A 23,088-nucleotide genomic window follows, 5' to 3' on the forward strand; every position below is an offset into this window, starting at 1 on the left:
TGAGCATGTTCTTGGTTATTTCAGGACACAAATTTTCCTGCAGTTGGATAAATACACAAGTAAAAAAGAGAGGTTACTTACCTATAACAATGGTTCTTCAAGTGGTACTCTGTGAATCCACACGAATGGGTTAAACTGTGCCTGCGCAGGACTCTTTGGAATATTCTAGAGCTTAAATAACTGACCAATAGAACTTTTCCCAATGGTGCACCTGCCCCACCCGCCTATGATACTTCAGTTCTGAACATCCGCCGCTGTCATAGCTCTGATAATTAGAAAACTGTAGATAACCTGTGATGGACAGCGGGGAGGTTGGGCGGGACACATGGATTCACAAAGTACCACTCAAAGAACCGTGGTAAGTAACCTCTCTTTTTTCTTTGTGATCTGTGTGAATGCACTACTAATGGGTGACTAGCAAGCTCACTTATCGAAAGGAGGGCAGTCACAGTAAAACTGAAGTCAGCACAGCCCTTGCTTTTTTTTGGCTCTGACATCCAGTCTGTAATGTGTAACAAAGGCCGATGGTGTAGTAGACCAAGTAGCTGACTGACAATGTCAGAGACTTCATTGCCACGTAGCCAGGCAGTAGAGGTAGCCACAGCTCTAGTGCAATATGCCTTCAGTATTTTTGTTGGGTCCTTGACAACCAGCTCATAGGCTAAAGTGATGGCAGAAACTATACATCTGGAAACTGAGAAGAGACCAGATGACCTTTCTGAGGACTGTGGAAGCAAACAAACAGTCTGGGAGATTTGCAGAAGTCCTCAGTTCTAGAAATATGAAAGGCCAAAGCCCAATGAACATCAAGGGAATGGAGCATGTGCTCAACATCAGAAGAAGGGTTAGGAAAAACATTGGGAGGATCAAAGGCTGATTAACATGAAAACTCAAAATCACCTTAGGGAGGAATGAAATCACCTTAGGGAGGAATGAGACATCAGGATATAAGATGACCTTATCAAAGTGAAATTGTATATAAGGTGCATCAGCTGGCAGTGCAGCCAACTCACTTGCCGTCTGTGCAGATGTAGTAGCCACCAGAAATGAAGTCTTTAGAGAAAGAAGTTTTAGAGGAGTAGAAGCCACAGGTTAGAATTTTGAGCGTGGAAGAGCCATCAAAACAGTCTGAGGAGACCATTGAGAGATTGGAGGCCATACAGGTGGACTAATGTTATTCAAAGCTTGAAGGAATCTCTTCCCAGTCGGGTGTGAAAATAAGCGGGGAGCGTCTGAACTAGAGATGGGGACGAATATAAAAATGGACTGGTTTTTCCGATAAAAATATAGCTGATTCGTTAAATATTCATCAATCTGTATTTGTGGGTTCCAGACACCCCCATGGATACAAAGGGATGAATATTTACCCATTTTTATTCGTCCTTCATATAAAACAAACAAATCCTCCCCCACCATTCTGCCTACTGGCCACCAGTCAGCAGATTGGTGGCAGGAAGGCAGCCACCACCCCACACAGCCACCCAATACCACAGCCTATCCCCACAACACCACAGCTGATGGCAATGCATTCCTGAAACAAAACTCTTCCATGCAGAATATTGCAAGAGGCTCTAAAAGGCCATCCTTAAATGCAGGAAACAGCAAGTGATACTCCTAAAATGCCTTTCATCACATCATCAGTTATTACCTCCTACCGTTGCTGTTTCACTGGGACGTTTAAGTGAGCCATGGGGGGCGGAGGGGAGAGAAACAGGGGAGACTTGCTTCTAAAAGCATTAGGGGAGTTGGCTTCTATTTACATTTTCTTGCCACCTCATCTCCGCCCTCCTTACTGGGTTAATGGCTGAGTTGGGAGTATAAATCCCTGCACGTTAGCGAGAAAAGGGGGAGGATTATGAGGCGAGAAAAGGAAGTGAGGATATAAATAAACCACAAAAGAAATGCAGAGTGAGGACCGATGAGAGAAAGGGTTAAGATATGAGACGACCGAAGAAAGAAACGGAGCACTGTTTCGTCGAGTACCCTCTGAATGACCGATCTCCAAAATGTCTTCAGCGGCCCTTCTCAAGCTCTTGCAAACTCTACCCGGTGGCTTCCGTTAGGAGAGAACAGTAGGGAGGCGAGGAGGAGGGAACAGCTGGCAAACGGGACTGCAGAGACCGCATTTTAAGGAGTACAGTATCAGAACAGTCCGTCTAGCCGTCCTAGCAAAACCTTTTTGTTTAGCAACATCGTGTATCCCCAGCCCTTGCCCTAACTCCCCCTTTGAGTTTTCCCGCCTTTCTCCAGAGACGCCCTGCCTAGACGACGCTCATAGACGCCTTCCTCCTCCTCCTCCCTCCTCAGCTTGGGTCTCCTGTTCACGGAGGGAGCTGGGCTGCTGGGCCCCTCATCTCGACCGAGGGGTTTTCTCTGATTTGTTTTGGTTTTTCCCTAGTTTTGTTGCGGAGGTGGTTCTCTGGCGTTTTATCTCCTTCCTCTGCCGCAGTTTCGAGGTCGCCTTTCCCAGGGTATTCCTGAAATACTTCGAGACGGTTCCTCTTCCGCTACGCATAAGTAATGGCAGCTTCTTGAACAATTTTTTTTGTGGCGTTGGAAGCTGGGGAGCTAGAGATGGAAGTAGAAACCATTCGGCACCCTCGTTCCCAGTATGTTTGGGGTCCAGGCACTGACTGTTCATGCAATTCGGTGGAGGAGAAAAAATTGTTTTAAATGTTAAAACCCACACTACGATAATGATAATTATAATTATAATACAGTAACTATAATATACTAATAATAAGCTGAGTTCTAGGGAAAACACTAGTAATATGTAATATGGAGGAACCTACAAACAGTTCATGTTGCTGCAGATAATAGCACAGCTACCTGTGTCTGTCAGTATCTTAAGAAATGTGATATTCCTATTCCAGAATCGCCACAGTTAATTTTTACCTCAGATATTTCCTTTTCTTCAGCCCTCCATGACAATACTCCTAGACTTTCCACTCTGTGATTGCTATAAAATTCCTCTCATCGTCCAAAATGAATAAAATACAAATAATTAGTGGTGTTCAAAAGAACTGTATAGTCAGTCTCCCACTATCTTTAATATACCACCCCTTATTAAATACATTATTATTCCATTTAAATGGTCAGAGAAGCCACCCTCAAAATCTCCCCTACAGAACATACTTTTTGTAGTGTATCCAAACAATTTTGTCAAATGAAAGGTAGACGTTTGTGTGGATGGTTCTTATCTTAATACCTTTTACATAAATACATGTGAAATTATGAGCTACTTCATTACATGTGTTTAGATGTGTTTGCTATTGAGAGATTGTATGACAGGAAACAATACAGTCTATTTCTGGCTCTATGTAATGGTTGAATATCTGCATATCTATTGTGTGCACATTCGTTACATACATGCAGAAGAGAAATTAATGGTTCTGCTGTAAAATTTTATCTATGTTAAACATTTCCCATTTGTAAGCCCACAGTGTAATGAGAATATATTGCAGCTTTCACTCCTAATTCTGATAGAAGCAAAGAAAAGCTTCAGAACTGGTCAGGAGTGTATTATTACTACAACCACACAAAAAAGCATGAAAGCAAATCTCTTCTGTTTCATCATTGGATGTTGAATATAATATTTAAACGACTTTTCCAACTTTCAAAGGTTTATCTGCCCTATGCCCTTTGAATAGATCAATTGTCATGCCTTTGGTACAGGCTAGTTAAGAAATTAGCTTAATTAGTACTAATTCAACCTGGTGTTTTATTACTTTGACAAACCTGGCAAATAATTAATTCCCTGCAGAGGCATCTTACTTTGTAGATACTAGAATTGTGTTCCTGCTTTATTTGCTGCAGGTAAATAGACAAGTTATCTTGTGATTTCTTCCTGAAAAAAATGTTTCTGCGGAACACAGCTCTGATTGTAGACAAATTTATCTGTTTGTAATGATGGAGGATATTTATCAAAAGTCTCCCGAAAATGCAGTATTTGCACAACTAACTGCAGTTTTGTCAACAGAAAGTAAGTATTGGCCATTCCTGATAATTCCAGTGGTTCAGTATTTTATATTTAATTAAAAATATTGGTTCCTTAAACCATTTCGCCCTTCCTCTTTTAATTTAAGAAAATAGACCACATGGTAATGATTGTGATCCAGTACCTATTTACTTGAAAATTACTCCCGGAGACTAGTCTAATCTCTAAAATTGAGAGACTGTTAGCAACCTTAAACCAGTTTACTAAACTGTGCACAAGATTCATCCAAAGTGCCTGTAAAAATAGATGTAAAGCTGAATTATTATAAAAATAACATATTTATCAAATTAAACTTAGTTTATGTAAAATTTGCTCTTTTTCTTACATTATGAATTTACCTGACTCCTAACTTGAGAGAGAAATGCTCCAGTACAGAAATACTGGTTGTGAAAGAACTATCATAGCATCATCTTGCAATCTGAAATGATCTGTGGTCTCACATACGATCCAAGTATTATTTTATTGAACTTGGGACAACATGGATGTTATTTACTTTCCACGTTATCCTCCAAACAATCCTACAAGATATGTTAAGCTGAAATGTATGAACGTCTCCAAGTTAATTTCATGGAAGAAGGAGATTTGGATTGGACGTTTACTGGTTCTAATCCATGAGATTCTGGTTTATAATAAACCAGGTTTATTTTATTTATTTATTCATTCATTTGGCTTTTATATCGGCCATCTAGATAAATCTATTCTGGGTGGTTTACAGTCCAAAAAGCAATAGAATTAAAAACATCAATCATCATCATCATCATCATCATCATCATCTAAAACAAGCAAACATAATCCAAGATGGAAAAACCAGAGAAAGAACTTAAGTAATGTCAGGAGGGAAGGCCTGCCTGAAGAGCCAGGTCTTAAGTTTATTCTTAAAAATTCCCAGCGAGGGACCTAGGTAGATCTCAGGAGGAAGGAGAAGGCCCGGTTTCTAGTTTTTTCTTTCCAGACCTCTCTCTGAGTTAAGCCTCTCAGCCACCCAGCCTGGCTGGAACAAGTGACACAAGTAGGTGGAAGAAGGCGCTCTGGCAGGTATCAAGGTCCTAAACTGTTTAGGGCTTTATATGCAATCATTAGCATATTGAAATTGATGTGGAATCTAATGGGTAACCAGTGTAAGGTGGCCAGAGTGGGAGAAATATGATATTTGTTCACCCCAGTTAGTAATCTGGCCAACATGTTATGGACCATTTGACGTTTCTGCATCAATCTCAAGGGAAGCCCCATGTAGAGTGCATTACAGTAGTCTAATCTCGAGACTGTGAGCGCATGGTCAAGTTTGCCGCATTGACAAGGTTTTGTGGTTTATGAAATGTATTTGGTATGCAAAGGTGGAATCTCTTCCATCCTATTTGCATCATTCTCCTTTCCCATTTGTATCATCAAACAACCAAATATTGCTGTGCTATATCTGGCATATGGGTGACAGTTGTAATGGTGGTAGCACTGATTATCATGAATCCCATTTAGGCTTTTAACTTCCATTACTAGCAATCATAATGTTCTCTTTATGTAGTACTTATCCAGCACCATGGAGTGTGTGAGTAACACAGATTAGGTAAATCTACCCTGTTATTTTTCATTTGAATGCTAGCACAATTGGTTTTATAACAAATGAAGAATACGTTGAATGAACAAATAGAACCACAGGAAGTTTTATATGGACTCTTTTCAGTCTTTTGCAAAAACTACTAACCTAGTTTTGTTCTGGTGAGGAGAATATGTTTGAGGATATGAGGTTCTATGAAATGAGTGGGCTTTGGATAGAAATGAGAGGTACTCTTTGATTGAAATTAATAGATAGATGGAGATTTATGAATGGAATATATGGAGAGAAAAGGCATATTATTAGGCTCTGAAAGGTAGAGAGGATTCCATTAAGACAAATACTGTAGCAGATCTTTTTCCGTAATTTCTTTTCAGCTGAATTTATTGTGGACCCTTCTTGATGTATTATATACTGTATACAGAAACTGGTCAGTATGATTTTCTGTAAAATTAGAATGGATTCCATGTCATAAAAACGTTGTGATGTTAAAGGTTCTGCAGAGTTTTACAATAACCAGATTTCCCTCTTTCAAGATATGGACATAACAAGTATCTATAAATTCATACCAAGTTTTTTTCCGAGCAGATTTATTTCAGACTTCCTCACTTCAGTAATGAGATTGTAAATGTATTTCATAACAGTTCCAGAAGGATGACTTGATCTACAGATAATCCAGGTTTAAGAAAAATCTAATTGATTTTAAATGTTACTTCCTCATTCCTTAGCAGTACCCTGGGACAACAGTGTCATCAGTAGCAAGAACATCATCCTAAATACAAGCCAGTGTTCTGAAGAACACGTTCTGAAATGCACATTTAAGGCCTGTGATCCTGAACAAACAGGTAGAAAGTTTTCTTTTTAATTTAAGTGAAAACCACCAGTTTTCAGAACTACTATGAGATCTGATATTTGTTTGTTAAAATGTGCAGGTACCTTTTACAAAAGTTTAGCAGCAGATGTCTGTCATGGAGCCTGTCCAGACTGGCATATAGATGGGTATATGGATCACTGTTGGTACAGTTAGTTCGAACCAAATGACGGCATCCATGTTTGTTCACCCTCCCCCTTTAAGAGCTGTTGTGCATCTTTCTGGCACAAGAGTAGGACATGTATTCTTTTTGGTACTATTCAACCTGATCCTAATTAACTGATTGTGTAGCCTGTGTGGACAGTTAGCCCATATCCAAGTGGAACTATGGGCAGAGATAGCTGAGGAGACAATCTTGTGACGTATTAGGTGGGTTGTGACATTAAAAGGAGGTGCAAAGAAACCCCCTCCTCTATTTCCATCTTCCTTTTTTAAATATTCCCCTAATGGACACAGCAAAATTCTAATACCATGCTACTTATTAACGACAACAACAAAAAAGAAACATCACTGTGACTAGCTGAATGATGGCTGTGAGAAAAGGCGGGGAAGATGGCTATGTTGACTCTGTGGGCTCTCCCCACCACACACAAGGCAGTGTAACCCCAGCCGAGCGTCGGCTGAGGAAAAAGCCGATGCTTGGCTTTTACCTCGCCTCTGTCTCCCCAACCTTCACCAAAACAGATTTCCATCAGCTGCAGCTGTCCTCGGCAATTTTATCAGTAATAAGTCAAAAAAGATAGAAGGACCACTTCTCTCATTTTAGTTTGAATTTATTAGGATATATAAAAGTTGTACAGCCGTCTCCTTCATGATGTCAGTTATCCAGGACTTGATTTTTATCCATGCTAGCTGAATGTTATGTAGTTGGCAGAAAATACATTGATTTTAACTGTGCCAACTCTGGCAGAAACCACAGAGTAAATTGCAGTGTAGTCATGCCCAAACTCTACTTCATGTTTTTTATTTCATAAGAGATTTTAATGTGGTTAGTCCGCACAATGATTTTATCCTTGACATCAAGTTTCAGAGAATTGTTGATGTCCATTAGTAGTCAACATTTTTTTGCTAATATATTTGCTACTTTGTTTTTTCATGAACATTAAAATACCTTCTCTAGGTTTTTTATTTCTGTTCTTGAAATTCAGGCAACCAATATTCTTTGGTTTCCCTAAATTTGTTCCTGATGATCTTATACAGTACAATTCTCTGTATTTGAAGTCATCTTTATTTTTTCATTCTCTTGATTTATTCTATTTTCCCCTGTCCTTTACATTTTTATTTCTGCTTTTGATGTTCCTGTTATTCAATCTGCTAACACCTCTGTAAGATTATGCTGTAAAGTGTAGAACAAGTTATGCTCTCAGAGAACATGGGCAAGAAACTTCCAGACGTCTAAGGGTCACCCATGCCTACCCCTGGAGCATGGAGGGCAACACCCACTCCTATGCTCCAACCCGGAAAATAATTTTATTTTAAAAAGCCTTTTAAAAAATTGAAATACTGTAGCTCCTTCATGTATTTTAGGACTCTATTTTTTTAAAAAAAATCAGTTTGGAAGGGGTTGTTGGGGACAGTGAGGGCAAAAAATGCAGATAACACAAGACATTTTCAGCAAAAAAAAAGTTTAAAAAAAGTTTGGGGAGGTGCCAAAGGGGCACATGCAGCCCATTGACCACACTTTTTTATTCATTGGCAGCCCTTTCCATGATGTTCTAGGTATAGAGTACTGTACTCAGAAGTGGTTTGCAGTTTCCTTCTGGGTTGGTGTAGCTTGCTCAAGATCAGGCTGGCTCTTCTATAAGGCACAGTGGGGAATCAAATTTTCCATTGCTGCTCCATGCTATTAAGTTATCCAGCCAGCTAGATAGAGCATTCCAGATTAGGTAATGCTTTTTCAGCTAACAGCAAATCCCACAAACCTCAATATTGTATAATCATGTTTCCTAACTGTTGATAAAGGCGAAGAAAGCATAGAAAAATTGTGCGACTAACCCAAAATTATTATAAAACATATGAAGAAATAGCAACTGCATTTTCATAATACAATATTTTACTACTAACTTATGGAAAGGAGTTTGCAGGTTTTTTTATTGGAAAATACAGGCTTGGAAAGTAAAAGTTTGTGGCAAACAGATGCCGTGATGAACTTTTTGTCACAAGTTCAAATACTTGTAATTATCCAATACAGAGGAAGATAGGGAAATACATGGCTTGAAGGCTATTCTTCCTGGAGGAACCACAGGGCATTCTCAGATTTCATAGACAACCTGCCCACCACAGACAGAATTCACTCTTGTTTTAGATAAGAGGGGAAATGATATATACTGTAAAACATGCTACAGTAGACTATACTAGTATATGAACAAGGAGGTAAACCCTGTTTTTCTCTCTCTTCTATGTCCATTAAATATTTATATTAAAATGTTGTACCTCCACTTCTTTTCTGGTTGTAGGAGAGGTGTCTGTTTTCCGAATAATTGAATACTTACAGGAGATGACGGGGGAGAGCTGCGAAGACTGGAGGTTTCGGTCTTTGTATAAGAGATTGGACCCTGAAGAAAGAGGGGTTACTGTTGATTTTTCTACCTTCTATGCAGTCATGAAAGATTGGATTGCAGACTGTCGACATGAAGGGTTAGTAATATATTAGTTAGATATGGTCTTAATATTACAGAAGTTTATTATTAGGCCTAAATGTGGTGCTTTCTATTTTCACATACACAGAATTTCATGAAGTTAGATTTTGTTTGCTATGTCTGTCTGCAGAGACTGATGAATCTCCTTAGCTGCATAAGGAGCCCCTTCTTCTAACTACTAACTAGACAATAGAAATGTACGATTCATAAATCACATGGAAACTCTGGGCCCTTTTACTGCTGCTTATGTGTTTTCATTAATATATTTTTAAACATTTATTACACAGGAGATTAGGTCATGTGAACTTCAGGACACTTCAGAAAATACAAACAATGGCAAAAGGTGTTCAATTGAAGGAGTGTTAAAAACTATTTAGATTGCAACATTTGTAAACTGGCGAAATCTAAGATGTCTCCTAAAAGTAAAGAACGAACTAGTCAGACAACAAGGCCTTTTTAGCTGGTGCATGCAGACTTGATTGGACCTTTTGGGTGGAGCAAAATATGTACTGGTGATAGTGGACAATTATTTAAGGTACTCATTTTGTTACCTTTTGAAGGTGAGTGATTTATTTTGCCTTGTGGACCTGAAAAAACCTTAACTCTGCTGCATTTTCACGGGTTCATGGTAACAGGCTGAATATCAGGAAAAAAACTTCTCAACTATTAGAGCAGTACGATAATGGAATCATTTACCTTGGAATGTGATGAATTCTCCAGTGCCGGAGGTATTCAAAAGAAAACTGGACAATCATTAGTCAGACTTGGTTTGATCTAGATTCCTGCCTTGAGCAGGGGGTTGGACTTGAGGGTTGGACTCTATGGCCCTTCCAACTTAGCTTATTCTGTGATTCTGTGATTAAAGGCTAACTGCTATATTTTAATCTGAGCTTTCATGGACAAGTCCATTTCCTCAGACATCTGAGGAGTTAGTCTTTAAAGTGCCACTATGTTTTTGTCGTTTTTATTTTTATTTTGTTTTGATATGCTAACACAGACTAACATGGCTACCTCTTCTAAATCAAATTAAAGAGAATGTTATCTCTTCACTTGCAGGTCTGGCTGAAATAATTAGGGGAAAGGAGTGGGGAATTTCATGTTATAATCCAGGCATAGATCCCATACTCAGATCGATCAGTTAGAATCTTTCAGCCAACAGCATACAGCTGTACTGAAGAGAGGGGCTCCTTCCAGACAAGTATTGTAGAATCACTTTGGCTCTCTTTCACTCACATTTTATGGGCAATCCACAGTCACAAACTGCTATTTTTATACAAATCATTAAAAAAAATTTCTGGTCACAATACTGTATTGTAAAAGCCAGTTAATGGAAACTCTAGTCCTTCACATATATTATTATTATAGTAGCACAGCACTATAAATGTCCAAGGCATCTAAAAGACTGCATCTCCTCTCTCTATGAGCTTGCACCAGCTTTAAGATCTTCAGGGGAGACCGTTCTCTCGGTTCCACCATCCTCACAGCTATACTTGGAGATACAGGAGAGGGTCTTGTCTGTTGCTGCTTCCAGGAACTCCTTTCCATGGGAAACTAGGCTGGCCCTATCTTTGTTGTCCTTTCTCAAACAGACAAAGACTTTTCTTTAGGGGGGCTTTCCCTTAATAACTGGTGATCTGAGAGGGGTTTTAAAATGGGTTGTTGTGCTCCGCTGTTTTTAAATGTGTTTTAGTATTATTTTATTTACCACTATGAATATAATATTTGTTTAATTATTTTTAAAATATTTGTATACTTACTGTTTTTACCTTTTAAACATTGTCTTTTAAATGATGTAATCCACTTTGGGTTCTTTTTAAGTAGAAAGGTGAGATATAGATAAGTAAATAAATAAATGGCTATGTTTTAGTGTTGTGAAAAGATGTAAATAAAAATAATAAGTGATTGCAATGGCATAATATATACTGAATGCCTGCTTATTTGTAATAGCAAGACGTACCAGTTAATAGTGTCTGCACAGACTGGCATTCAAAACTGAATTTACCATCATTGCACACAGTAGGGAGGGCATATAGTAACATATACACATGGTAGAATTAGTATTATCATGGAACAATATGGCAAAGATTAATTTCTGGCTCACTGGCTTTTTCTAACTCTTTTAAGCCAAAGAGAAGAGGCTACAGAGCTAACAAATAGCATACATGACCTTCAGCAGGGAAACAAGAAACTGGCAAGGCAGAATATCAAGCTGCAAAAGACTATTGAGGCTGCAGAGGAGCTCAATTCAAGACTCTCTGAGGAGATGACTGAGCTGAATGGGAAGCTGAGAAGGTAAGTACAGGCATTGGGTTTGACACATATAGGGCAATTGATTAGGATTAGTACAGGGAAGTGAACAGTAGAAGGCTTAGTCAATCCTTCCCCAAACAGACACCCTCCAAACATGTTGGACTACAACTCTTATCTTACAGCCGGTGTGGCCAGGTGTAAAAGCAGCAATGGTCTCACACATCTGGAAGAAACCATACCAGGTTCAGGGAGGCTGGTTTAGTAGTGAAAAGCAGGCTATAAGAAACAGTAGAAAACCTTCAGTTATGTTTGCAGTATTGCAGCATTGTTAAGAAAATTCAACACAGACATAACACAATAAGAAGCATTTAGGCCTGACCCCGTGTAACTCAAAGGTGGGCAACTTGCAGTTGTTTGTGCTTGCTCACCTCTGGACCGTGGAGTACTCACTCCTGAAACCTCAATGTAAAAAATAAGTGTTTGGGCTGCATGTGGTCCTCCCAGGCTGTTTTCATGCTCCAAAGCCCTCCATCCCAACCCACGCTTTTGGGGGGGGGGGGAACAGTGGTAAACGGCTACTCCTTCAGTTTTCCAGGAGTAGCCATTAGGTTTTTAACTAGGTCACAGGGACCTATTTGAATTTACTGCTCAATTTTTCAAAACTAGAAGTGGACTTCCAGCCAGTTCCCCCTTTTTTGAATTTTTTGTAGTCTAAAATCTTTGGTATATTCTGGGACAGAAGATTGTTGTTTAGACCTGCCAGAATTGTCCATGGTTAATTGCTCCTTATTTTGATTACCACATTGGATCTTGACTGTCTTCCAACTCCTCTTCTTGTCCATTCAGTTTGTTCTGACATTGCTTGATAATGCTAAACTTTGGATGTAGAATCCAAAGCCTAACTCAATATCTGCAGTGTTTATTACAGCACCCAGCAAGCCCTGGAGCAAGCTAAGGTCATGGCAAATGAATTAGAAGATCTGAAGATTTTTTCAAAAAATCTGGAAGAAGAAACTAATAAACTGCACACGCAAGTGCGACAGATGGTACGGCCTTCTGAGTACTTGATATAAGTACAATGGATTCTCTTTTTATAAGTTTATATACATTTGTGATTTGTCTTAGCTTGCATTCAGTTGATGAAATGATAACATTTGTATTGCTTGATTGGTAAGTTCAGGTTATAACTTATTGTCATGGTCAGTTTGTAGGAAGACTTTAAGGGCCCAGTTGTGTTACAGATAACATGTTATCACAAGAGGGAATTTCTCAGGTTCTGATTGTGCATAATTATCATAGCAGTAGCTCTTCTCACCTGCAGTAAGGTCATAACCACTTTCTTCTTTTGTAAATGATTTTTCCGTGCAGTTTACCAATCTCTTGAATACTAAAGAGATTTCTGTTGTAGTGACAAGTTATCTGTCATGTATAGTTTGGCAGTTCAGCAGCTTCACACATTAATGTAAATGTAACACATTTATGAATCATCGATGCATCCTGTGTTTTCAACCTCTTTATAAAGGTAAATCAAACTGTACTTTCTCCCCATATTTTAGGAAAAAGAACAGCAGTTGCTTTCTGTTCAAGTGGATAATCTGCAGGAGGAGGTGAGCAGGAACAACTGGGATTTTCAGAAAGTAAAATTAGGACGTGACTGCTTGGACACACAATGGAGGAAATGTTCAGGGGTTTGGATAGTCAGCTTCACTGCATGACATACAAGACAACGTGAATACAGTGGTGCCTCGCTTAGCGATGTTAATCGGTGCAGCAAAAATCGCTGCTAAGAGATTTCATTGCTAAGTGATTTTAAAAACCCCGTAGAAACACATTAAAACGCGTTTAATGCGTTCCTATGGGCTTAAAAATTAACCTTATGCGAAAATCCTCCATTGCGGCGGCCATTTTCGGTGCCTCTAAATCGAGGCAAAACAGCAGGTGGCCATTTTGTTTACCCGGCGGCCATTTTGGAACCACTGATCAGCTGGGTGAAAATGGGGGCTTTGCGATGATCGCTTCCCTGCGATCATCGCAAAGCAAAATTTCCCCATAGGGGCCATCGCAAAGCAATCGCTCTTGCGATGGCAAAAAGTCCATCACAGAGCGATTTCATCCCTATATGGAGCAATCACTATGCGAGGCACCACTGTAATCCTAGAATTTTCCCCTGCAGTCCATAATGTTCCCCTTTACTGCCGCAGCTTCTCTCTCTCTTTTTCTGATGAAGTGTTTTCATATCAGTTCAAGCAGTGTGATTGTTTGAGCTGTCACAGTTGGCAACCAGAGGCTTGTGTCCCTAAGTTGGGGAGAGAGGAGTATCATCTCCCCTCAATTGAGCTTCTTCATCTTTTTATTTTTTTAAAGGCTTGATGCCAGGGCTGGTGTGCTGGAGCACATAAAAGGCAGGGTAAAAGAGATGACTCCTGAGGAAATCAGCAGAGAGGAGGAAATTGCCCTTGTTTGCAACTTGTTATGGTTGCTCTGCTGTAATTGTGTCTCCTGCAAATATGGACAGCTGTGGTAGAGCTGCTTTAACAAGATGCTCATAAATGAAGATAGGTAATTTCCTCTGCTCTCTCTCTCTGACTGTCATGTGATCTGCTGAAGTGAATTTACTGGGGGAAATCAGACATCCCAGGTGCAACTTCACAGCAGACACTTTGCATTTTTTTGCGGTGTAGTTGCACTCAGACATGTTAGCAATGGGAAAATACAATCAAATGCAAGATGCTGAGTTTTGTGGCTTAGTAGAGGCTGCAGCATTTGCATCTATGGCATTAAGGTACAGAAGAAATGTCCACTGTGAATATAAGATGGAGCTGGAAGAAAATCAATATGAGAAATAGCATGTCATTCTATGTTCTTTTGGAAAACAACTAAAATCTCACTGATATAGTTAACTAACTGTCTCGGCAAGGCAAGACAGTAAGGCAGAGTGGACAACATGCAGTTTCTTCTCTAGTCCTTCCACACTGCCATCTTTTTCTGGCAAAAAAGGTGAACCATTTTGCCTTTTTTTTTTCAAAAATGGCTCATAGAGTGATAACTCACCTTTTCAAAAGTTAACAACTCCCCTGTAACCCACTAAATATACCAGCTCTTCAAAACCAGAAGTGGACTTCTACCTGCTTCCATTTATTGTATTTCTTTGTTGTTTCTTTTCCTCCTTTTTGCATTTTTTAGCATTTTGGGCAATCTGTGTGCTCCTAGAGGATTGCTAGTGCAAAAGAATTGCCTATTTCTGCAATAAGGATAAAGGTGTTTTTGTATTTGTCTTACAGAACAAGAAATTGCTTCAGGAAAAAGAAAGCACTAAGTATAAAATCAAAGAGCTGTTTACCAAGAAGGCCAAAATTAAGGTACTAACAAACTGAGGATTATTTAACCTTATAGTACTTAAAATAGGACTACTGTATTTTTACATGTATAAGACACTTCTTTTTCCTAAAATCATTACACTAAAATTTGAGGGGTGTCTTTTACATGGAAGTAAACTGAGATAGCTGAGGAGAGAACAAAACAGCCCTTACCTTGCCTCTGTAAACAAGCATCCTAGTGTCAGGAACTTGGCTTCCTCCAATCACGAGCCTTATGAAACTGATGTCAGCTGACGCTGAACAAACCAATTGGAACACACCTCCTTGGAGGTGGAGCCTATAGGCAGTGCTCAGATGCAACAGGGACTCGTAATGTCCAACGTTCTGAACCCAGAGGCTGAATATTCAAAGCTAAGTTTTTAATTTTGGGGGTTAGAAAAGTGGGGGTTGTCTTATAAATGAGGGGCATCTTATAAATGGAAAAATACAGTAATTTTGCCTTTAACTGTTGTTCTTGTAGTTTCATTTTTTATTACAGTATAATGTAAAGGCATTTACTGTATTGCTTTCTTGCAGTTCCAGCTCTCTGAGTATGAAAACCTTCTCTCCTGCAAAGATGCTGCCCTTAATAAGGTGAGTCACATATATGGAGTATGAACACTGAATTTTTTGTAATTTAAAAGGTAGCAGAAATGAAAAGCTGTGTGACCATTCTCGATGCAAGCCAGCCATATGGCCCCTTTGGGGCCCTGGCACATTTGAAGGGGGCCACAGACTGGAAACAATTCTTCACACACCACTTTATAAGCTTCATTATGCATCTTACACAATCTGATTCAGCCTATATTTCTTTCATATTGTTTTTATGGCCATGGCCCAAAAAAACAAAAAAGCTTGAGAATGGCTGGATGGATAGAGTAAAAGATGAGGACTAGGATTCAGAGGTAGAAATGAGAACAAACCACCAGTGCCCGGAAGAGGTGAGGCACAGAAGCTGGGATGCCCGCTCCAAAGTGAGTGCCTGCCAGAGTGGGTAGGGCACCAAACACCTGTTTGTTTGTTTATAGGAATTTTTAGCTGCACCATTACCAATGGTCTCTAAGCAGCATACAACAATATTAATTTAATGTTTTAGAAAAACATTAAAAATATTAAAAATACCCAATATTGTAATAATACCCTATATTAAAACAGTGAACATATCATTAATAGAACCTGCTGCTCATCCGGCCAGCTAAAGGATACTATTTAATTAAATTGCTGGCTAAACAGAAACGTCTTTGCCTGGTGCTGAACAGCCCAAAGTGTTGGAGCCAGGCGGATCTCTATAGGGAGGGTGTTCCAAAGTTGGGGGGGCAACAGCTGAGAAGGTCCTATTTCAAGCACATGCTAGCAAATTATTAAAGGAAGAGGTCTAAGGATATAGTGGATATAAAAAGTTTACACACCCCTGTTAAAATGTCAAGTGTCTGTGATGCAAAAAAATGAGATAAATCATTGCAGAACTTTTTCCACCTTTAATGAGACCTATGAACTGTACAACTCAGTTGAACAACAAACTGAAAACTTTTAGGTGGAGGGAAGTAAAAATAAAAAACTGAATGTATTTTGGGAGTGAGTCAGTGGAATCTGAGTGTTAACAGCGCCAACTGTTGTTCATAAAGTAATGAAGTTTCAAGTTTTACAGATTTTTTAAAATAAAGAAATGAAAAATTCTTGCTGCCTTTTAGAACATTAGGTTTGATAATAATTCACTGTATGGACCGTTTTCTATTTTGATGACTTTTGTTGGTGATTTAATGAATAATAACATTCAGTTGTGCGCATAGGATGTAAGTTACATGCAACATCCATCTCTGTAGGCAGGACAATTTATCGTTCTCCACATGTTATTTTATTTATTGGTTTATTTAAATTCTTTATGTACCATCCCACTGGCCATGCTTTCCGAGTGACTTCCAAATATAAAACTACAAGCAAAAACAAACAAAAAATAATAATAAAAACAAATGTTGTCAAATGTTAAAATATCAGAATGTTAGCCAGGTGTTTAAGTGCTAAAAGTGAAAATATCATGCAGATCTGTCTTAGAAGATCTCTTATTTCTATATAGAAATACAACTATCTGAATAACTTGTATGTCACTGTTGTTGCTAGCTTATATATTAAGTTCTCATCTTTTTAAAGTAATGCATTTACATACAGGTGAAAACAGTATGATTCTGTCACTGTGGAATGGAATACATGTTCAAATGGTACATATCTGTAAAGTACTTTTTATAAGTACTTGAATTAAGAATATTAACTAAAATTGCTTGTATTAAAATAATGATTAAAATCAGGAGCACGTTTTAGTCTGTGAAAATATTTTTGAAATCTATTTATCCAAACAATTCACTAATTATACCTTATAACCCTATTTATATCTATTGATAATTTTATATATTATTCTGAAATTGCAAAACGTGCAGGGAATGTTCAATCTCCTGTGCTTGTGTTCAGGGATCACTAGGTGTCACTATCATCTCATGGCTGGGTGGAATTTTGATGCAAAAAGAAACATTTATATTTTAAAATTTGTTTGGTGACAGAATGTTCTACAAGACCACAGTTAATCTGAACGTGATTCCTTTTTTATTTGCCTGATTTTGATTTTGTTTGTTTGTTTGTTTGTTTATTTATAGAAAACGAAAGAAATTGAAGATCTGAGGATGACCCTGGATGAATACCGAATGGTGATAGAGGTAAAAGGAATCTTTTTTTGCAACTTGGAGGAATCTACCTGGACTGGCAAATGTACTGTATAATTTTGACTTCAGGTATCTTGAGAAAGACAGATATATTATATATTTCTCAAAGATTTCTGCTTTGGATTCTATGTGCACAGAACCCTAAATTTGAATTGGTAATGTTCATTGGGGTGTAGGACCCAGCTGGACCTTCACAAGTTGTTGTTGTCAGTGGTGGTTATAGTGCTGGGACTTGGGGTTTGGGAACAGGCTGGACGTCCTTTGCCTGGTGCTTTGTTTCCGAGGTACCTGGAGCTGTGTGAGGATTCCCTGGCCAGGGATCCTCTCAGAACATCCCTAGGCCCCTTCCTTCTCCCTCTCTAAAGTGTCCGTTGCTTTCCTCAATTGTGCCACCTGTTTCTCATCTTCCCCAGGACCCCTCCTGGTCTCTCCTAGCATCTCCTTTTTGGCCCCTGTCTGATAGACAGCTCATCCCCCTTTACTTTGTGCTTTACAACCACTGGGGCTTCCTCCCTCTCCCATGCTGATCAACCCTACTCCATACCAACCTTGGACACAGCACTAGCTTGGTCTGAAGATCCTGCTCGGGTGTCTGGGGTGGTGTCCAATTGCTGACCAGGAGCACCAGTGATGACCCACCCCGGGGGAGAAAACATTTAAAGCAATCCTTTGGTGTTTTAAGAAACAGAACAGGGGAATTTTCATGGAACTGAATATAGTGTCATTAGAAAGCTAGAAGTATAAAGACTTTTAGGGCTCACCTCAGATACTGATCTAGCACCTGAGATTTATATATGCCAACTTCTCCTTGTGATCTCCATGCAGGAATTAAAACTGGAAGTCAGCAGGCACCAAGACCACCAGGACCAGTACTATCAAGACCTAGACATGTAAGTGTTGGCAGTATATAGAAGATTCTTCTTCTGTGGTACCTAGTATAAGCAGGGGGAGTAAGTTTATTACAAAATGTGATGCCCTGTCAGCCAGTGAAACTTGGTGTTGCTATTGTCCTTAAAATCATCCTCATATCTTGAATTAAGAAATATCTTTCCAGGACAGGGAAATGATTTAGAATTCATGAAATACACAGCAGTTTAACTCTTTAAATGCCTACTTATAAACCCATGGGTAGGCAACTTGGTGCTGTCCAATTGTTCTTGACTACTAACTCTAAAAAAACAACAAACTAAGATCATGGCCTCTGGTCCCATCACCTCCTGGCAAATAGAAGGGGGAAGATATGGAGGCAGTGACAGATTTTACTTTCTTGGGCTCCATGATCACTGCAGATGGTGACAGCAGCCACGAAATTAAAAGACACCTGCTTCTTGGGAGGAAAGTGATGACAAACCCAGACAGCATCTTAAAAAGCAGAAACATCACCTTGCCGACAAAGGTCTGCATAGTCAAAGCTATGGTTTTTCCAGTAGTTGCGTATGGAAGTGAGAGCTGGACCATAAAGAGGGCTGACCACTGAAGAATTGATGCTTTATAACTGGGGTGCTGGAGGAGACTCTTGAGAGTCCCCTGGACTGCACAGAGAACAAACCTATCCATTTTGAAGGAAATCAACCCTGAGTGCTCACTGGAAGGACAGATCCTGAAGCTAAGGCTTCAATACTTTGGCCATCTCATGAGAAGAGAAGACTCCCTGGAAAAGCCCCTGATGTTGGGAAAGTGTGAACAGCTTTATTCTTTACACTCTGTCTTTCTTCAACTTGTTTCCCTCAAGGTGGCTTTCCTAGTTTGCTATTGCTTCAGCTCATAACATTTCTGAATTTATACTTCTCTTCCGTCATCCCTAAAGTTAATACAGCCTTGCATAGGTCTCAGGAGATTGTACATTCTTCCTTTTATCGCAGCCTCAGTCACCCCTTGGAAAAGGAGTGGCAGAGGCTTGACATTAAAAGGGAAATCAAAATTTATCTCAAAAGAAAGCATCCTTTAGGAAATGTAGCTCTCTCTCCTTCCTTCCCACCTCTCTGGGTAAAAAGATGTCCCTTCTGTTTTCTCCAAATGGATTGAGGCTTGCATATTTCTAGCTTTATGAGGTCTCTCACCTCCTGAAGCGTGGTCATATCATCACCCATTCTACAAGAGCAGCAGCTACTCCTCTAGCCTTCAAAGTATATTTTGCTCTGGAAGAGATTTGCAGAGTGGTTACTTAGATTGACCCTTCCACATTCATAAGATTGACAAGCATATTTCAGCAGCTGCTGCCTTTGAGATGTGTCCTTTAACAAGTAATTTCTGACTAAAGAGTGAGCCACCTCCCTCCCTATAGACCTAGAACTTGTTTGGGTAGGTCCCATTCCTGGATATATCTGCTTCCTGCATACCGAGATTAGAACATTGGCTTACCTCTGTGAAGGTCCATTATGGTTGGAGAAGGAGGAAGCATCCAGATCCACCCAACCGCTGGCTAACGTCATCTCTGCCTTAATTCCCTGGCTTTTACTACCTTTTGTTATTTTATCAGTCTGCTCCCTTCTCAGACTAGGGTAGGAAAATTGGGAGGAGCATGTGGTTGTTGTTGTTCTTCTAAGTTCACTCCTCCTGTTTAGAGTGGGCTGAGAAAGGAATTAATCCATTCCTGGATATCTCCTCCACAGACCTGAACGCATCCCCATGAATTTAAGCCAGTGTCCTATTTACTGATTCCAGGAGTCTTTAGGAGCCCCATCCACCATTTCATGTGAAGCCATATTGAAAAAAAAAAACTATTCTGGATTTTCTGCTAGAATGAGATGTTCAGTGGGGACAACACTTTGCTTTAGAGGAGTATTGCTGCTCCCAGGTGGGATTGCAGAGGGGCCTCACAAAAAACAAACCATCAGGCTTATATAATTCCTATCCTTGTTTTTAAAAGAAAAGAAATTTTCTTGAATTAGTTTCATTCTTTTGTTTTCCAAGTTTAGAAGATAAATTTTAAAATAATTTAATTCTTGATAGTAAAGTTCATGTATAATAAATGTGATGGCCTTTCTTCTTAAAAGGGTTGTGCTGAGCCTGTAAGAGGGGAATTCTCTCCACAAAAGCTTGCAATTTGTTTGATTTTTAGTGGTTCTATAAAAGATATTACCTACTCTTACATTTGTTTAACTATAGTAGACCTTTTAAAAGCAAGTGCTTCAGGAACCACATGATCAGCAATAGCTAAAATAGCATGTGGTTCTTCCTAAAGTGTTAATGGATACACTATCCAGATTGTTCAGTATTTATTTTGATACAAATCTCTCTAGCTTTCATTGTTCTGAACTAGTATGAAAACTGAAACATAGTTACGTGCTTCCCTAAAGTTTGTTGTGCCATTTTAAAAATAAAAATGCAACCACAAAACTGCAAAAATTAGCAGAAGAATATATCATTATTAAGTAAAGCTTGCAAAAAGGCATATAATCATCATCATCATCACCATCATGGGCCAAAAAGTCTACTCTGAGGTATGGCAACTCTTATACAAGCATGTGTTTATTAGGATAAATGTACATCTAAATATATATAAGTTTTTCCTGTAGATTTTACAAAATTATAAACTAGTATGGAAATGGAGGAGAGTGAGAAAATGAGAGCAACCAAGAGAAATCAGAATTGACACATAAGCTTGTCCTCATCTGAAATATTTAGGAAAACATTCCTTCTGTTCTAGGTAGCTATACTTGGGAGTGCTCAAGCAGTAGAACAGATGCAGCTTAATTTGCTGTGTCCAGAGAAATTAGTTTTGTCCTTTTCAAGACCTGTCTGTATCTGTCTTACGCACGCACATCCTGCCCTGTGACCCAGTTCCGTGTGAGACTCACTAAAATCTGAAATAATTCTTTCTGACTGGGGCTACATTTTGGTGTGTAGGAAGGATAGATAATTATGCCTTGCGCTTTCGTGAGAAGGGGCAAACCCAGAGAGGAGGTTTTTTTAGATTTTTAAAATCAGAGCTGGCAAAGAATCCATGAGAGTTGTCTAATCTAGCCTTCTTTCTAAAAAGGGTTCCCCTGGACCTAATCATCTCTGACAGACATAACGCTGAATCTTTTTCAAAATGTCTAGAAAACAATATTTGAAAAATTCCATATGTAACTCTTTTCCAATAATTGTTTCATCCTAATCCAAGAGTGCATCCAAAAGTTTCTGTAACCTTTGGATGCAATCCATTAGCTTCTACTAGAGTTACAAATACAAACTTCTATAATGAACATCACATGTTTTTCATACTGTATTTATGGTAGTCCTGATGCTACACCAATGATGTGATACTCTTCCCCTAAATAACTTCCAGTGGAATATTGGTCGTCTTATGGAGGATACATGTTTCTAAAAAACAACAAAATAAATCTGCAACTAAGCATTCTGCCACCTCTGAGCCAGCCCAAAAAAAAAAAAAAAAAAAAAAAAAAAAGACGAAGAAGCAAATAAAAAGCACAGGATGACATAGGGCTGCTATGCAGAAACTGCCTTCTTTGAGTCTAAACTTTTAAAGAAGCACATCTAGCTTTGAATCAGGCCAAATAATTATTTGTGATATTTTGAGAATTTTCTGATACTAGCTAGACTTTGAGCAATTCTTAAACAGATGTTACCGAGTTTTCTCATCCTCTGTATATATCCCTGTTATGAACATTGTGATAGCTATTTTTATGTAGGCTATCAAGAGATTCCCTACAAAGTGTGAAGGCTTGTTTACAAGTTCCTGTACAGTCACTGTGCACAGAGATAGAAGAATCACAGAAGGTAAGAAGTAATAGCATATTATTATATTCTCTTGGAGTTTTACACCATTGTGTCTGCCATAAAGGGGAGGCAGATATCTGTGACTATCAAGTAGGTATTGCCTGTACATGATTATTTGTGTTTATGGTTTGTACATAAATTGGAGCCCTATCAAGTGATTTAAAAAACCCATAGCACATCCTGAATGCAGCTGTTGTTGTCTTTTATGTTTTTATATTTGCTTCTAAATTGTTGGAGTTTCTTTTCATTTATACCTATTGCCTTCTTTTAATCACATGTAACTAAAGCTTTATTTTTAATAAATGTAATATATTTTATAAACCAGTGTTGGTATTAAATGATAAGGAACGTGATACTAACTGCAGTCCTAGCTGCTTAGTCAAGCTCCCAAGTAACTAACCCAGAGCCTGAACCTTGGGTTCCTGTGGTTATAAGGAAGCCCAGCATTGGTACAGAATAATATCCCATTTCTGTAAAATGAAGGGTTTTTTGCTGTTTACTCTCATTTCTCTATAAATAGGGCTTAGTGTGCCCTACCTAATAACAGTTTTATAAAGCCAAGTAGAGTTTTCTGAAATTGCAAAGCAGTACAGGCAAAGGGATTGCAACAGTACAGTATATTTTTGAAAGTCTTTTAACTGAAGCTTTGTGGCCATTCTTTTGCTGTGTAAACATGCTAGTAAACAGCCAGTCAGGACACTATCAGTTTTAATTTTAATTATAAAACAATTCAGAAAAATGCATGAGTATTGTTTGAATGCTGGAGAAAAGTAAATGTTGTGCAAGAGAACTGCTGCTGTAAGTAAAGATATCTAGAATCTGAATAACACTTACTCAGCTGTAAATAGATAGGTCCTTGTTGTCTTTGACAGGAGTTCAGTGAAGGGGCTGATCTGCCTAGCCCATTGTGTGGGATGTTGCCATCTTTGATGACACGCCCAGTAACTGCAAAGGAACTCAGATCTTTGGCAGAAGAACAGGTGGGTGCAA

General features: G+C 38.9%; 1 protein-coding gene across 8 annotated transcripts in view; it reads left to right on the forward strand.

The window, feature by feature from the left end:
- The first annotated feature begins 131 nt into the window (after positions 1 to 131).
- KASH5 (KASH domain containing 5) overlaps positions 132 to 23,088 on the forward strand; it is a 36,352-nt gene continuing 13,395 nt past the window's right edge. Inside the window, exons 1-13 of one of the 8 annotated variants that reach the window (XM_020792733.3) lie at positions 132 to 2,471; positions 3,817 to 3,982; positions 6,275 to 6,391; positions 8,874 to 9,054; positions 11,181 to 11,348; positions 12,223 to 12,352; positions 12,863 to 12,913; positions 14,588 to 14,665; positions 15,200 to 15,256; positions 17,308 to 17,367; positions 18,199 to 18,263; positions 22,011 to 22,098; positions 22,971 to 23,078. In XM_020792733.3, coding sequence (XP_020648392.3) covers positions 3,907 to 3,982; positions 6,275 to 6,391; positions 8,874 to 9,054; positions 11,181 to 11,348; positions 12,223 to 12,352; positions 12,863 to 12,913; positions 14,588 to 14,665; positions 15,200 to 15,256; positions 17,308 to 17,367; positions 18,199 to 18,263; positions 22,011 to 22,098; positions 22,971 to 23,078 — 1,179 coding nt within the window. In that variant the 5' untranslated portion in view covers positions 132 to 2,471; positions 3,817 to 3,906. Of the gene's footprint in view, positions 2,472 to 2,501; positions 2,518 to 3,816; positions 3,983 to 6,274; positions 6,392 to 8,873; positions 9,055 to 11,180; positions 11,349 to 12,222; positions 12,353 to 12,862; positions 12,914 to 14,587; positions 14,666 to 15,199; positions 15,257 to 17,307; positions 17,368 to 18,198; positions 18,264 to 22,010; positions 22,099 to 22,970; positions 23,079 to 23,088 lie in introns of those variants that run through there. The other 7 variants (XM_020792739.3, XM_020792737.3, XM_078376998.1 and 4 more) reach the window with 7 other exon arrangements.

This window comes from Pogona vitticeps, chromosome 6, assembly GCF_051106095.1.
Source record: "Pogona vitticeps strain Pit_001003342236 chromosome 6, PviZW2.1, whole genome shotgun sequence".
Classification (NCBI taxonomy): domain Eukaryota; kingdom Metazoa; phylum Chordata; class Lepidosauria; order Squamata; family Agamidae; genus Pogona; species Pogona vitticeps.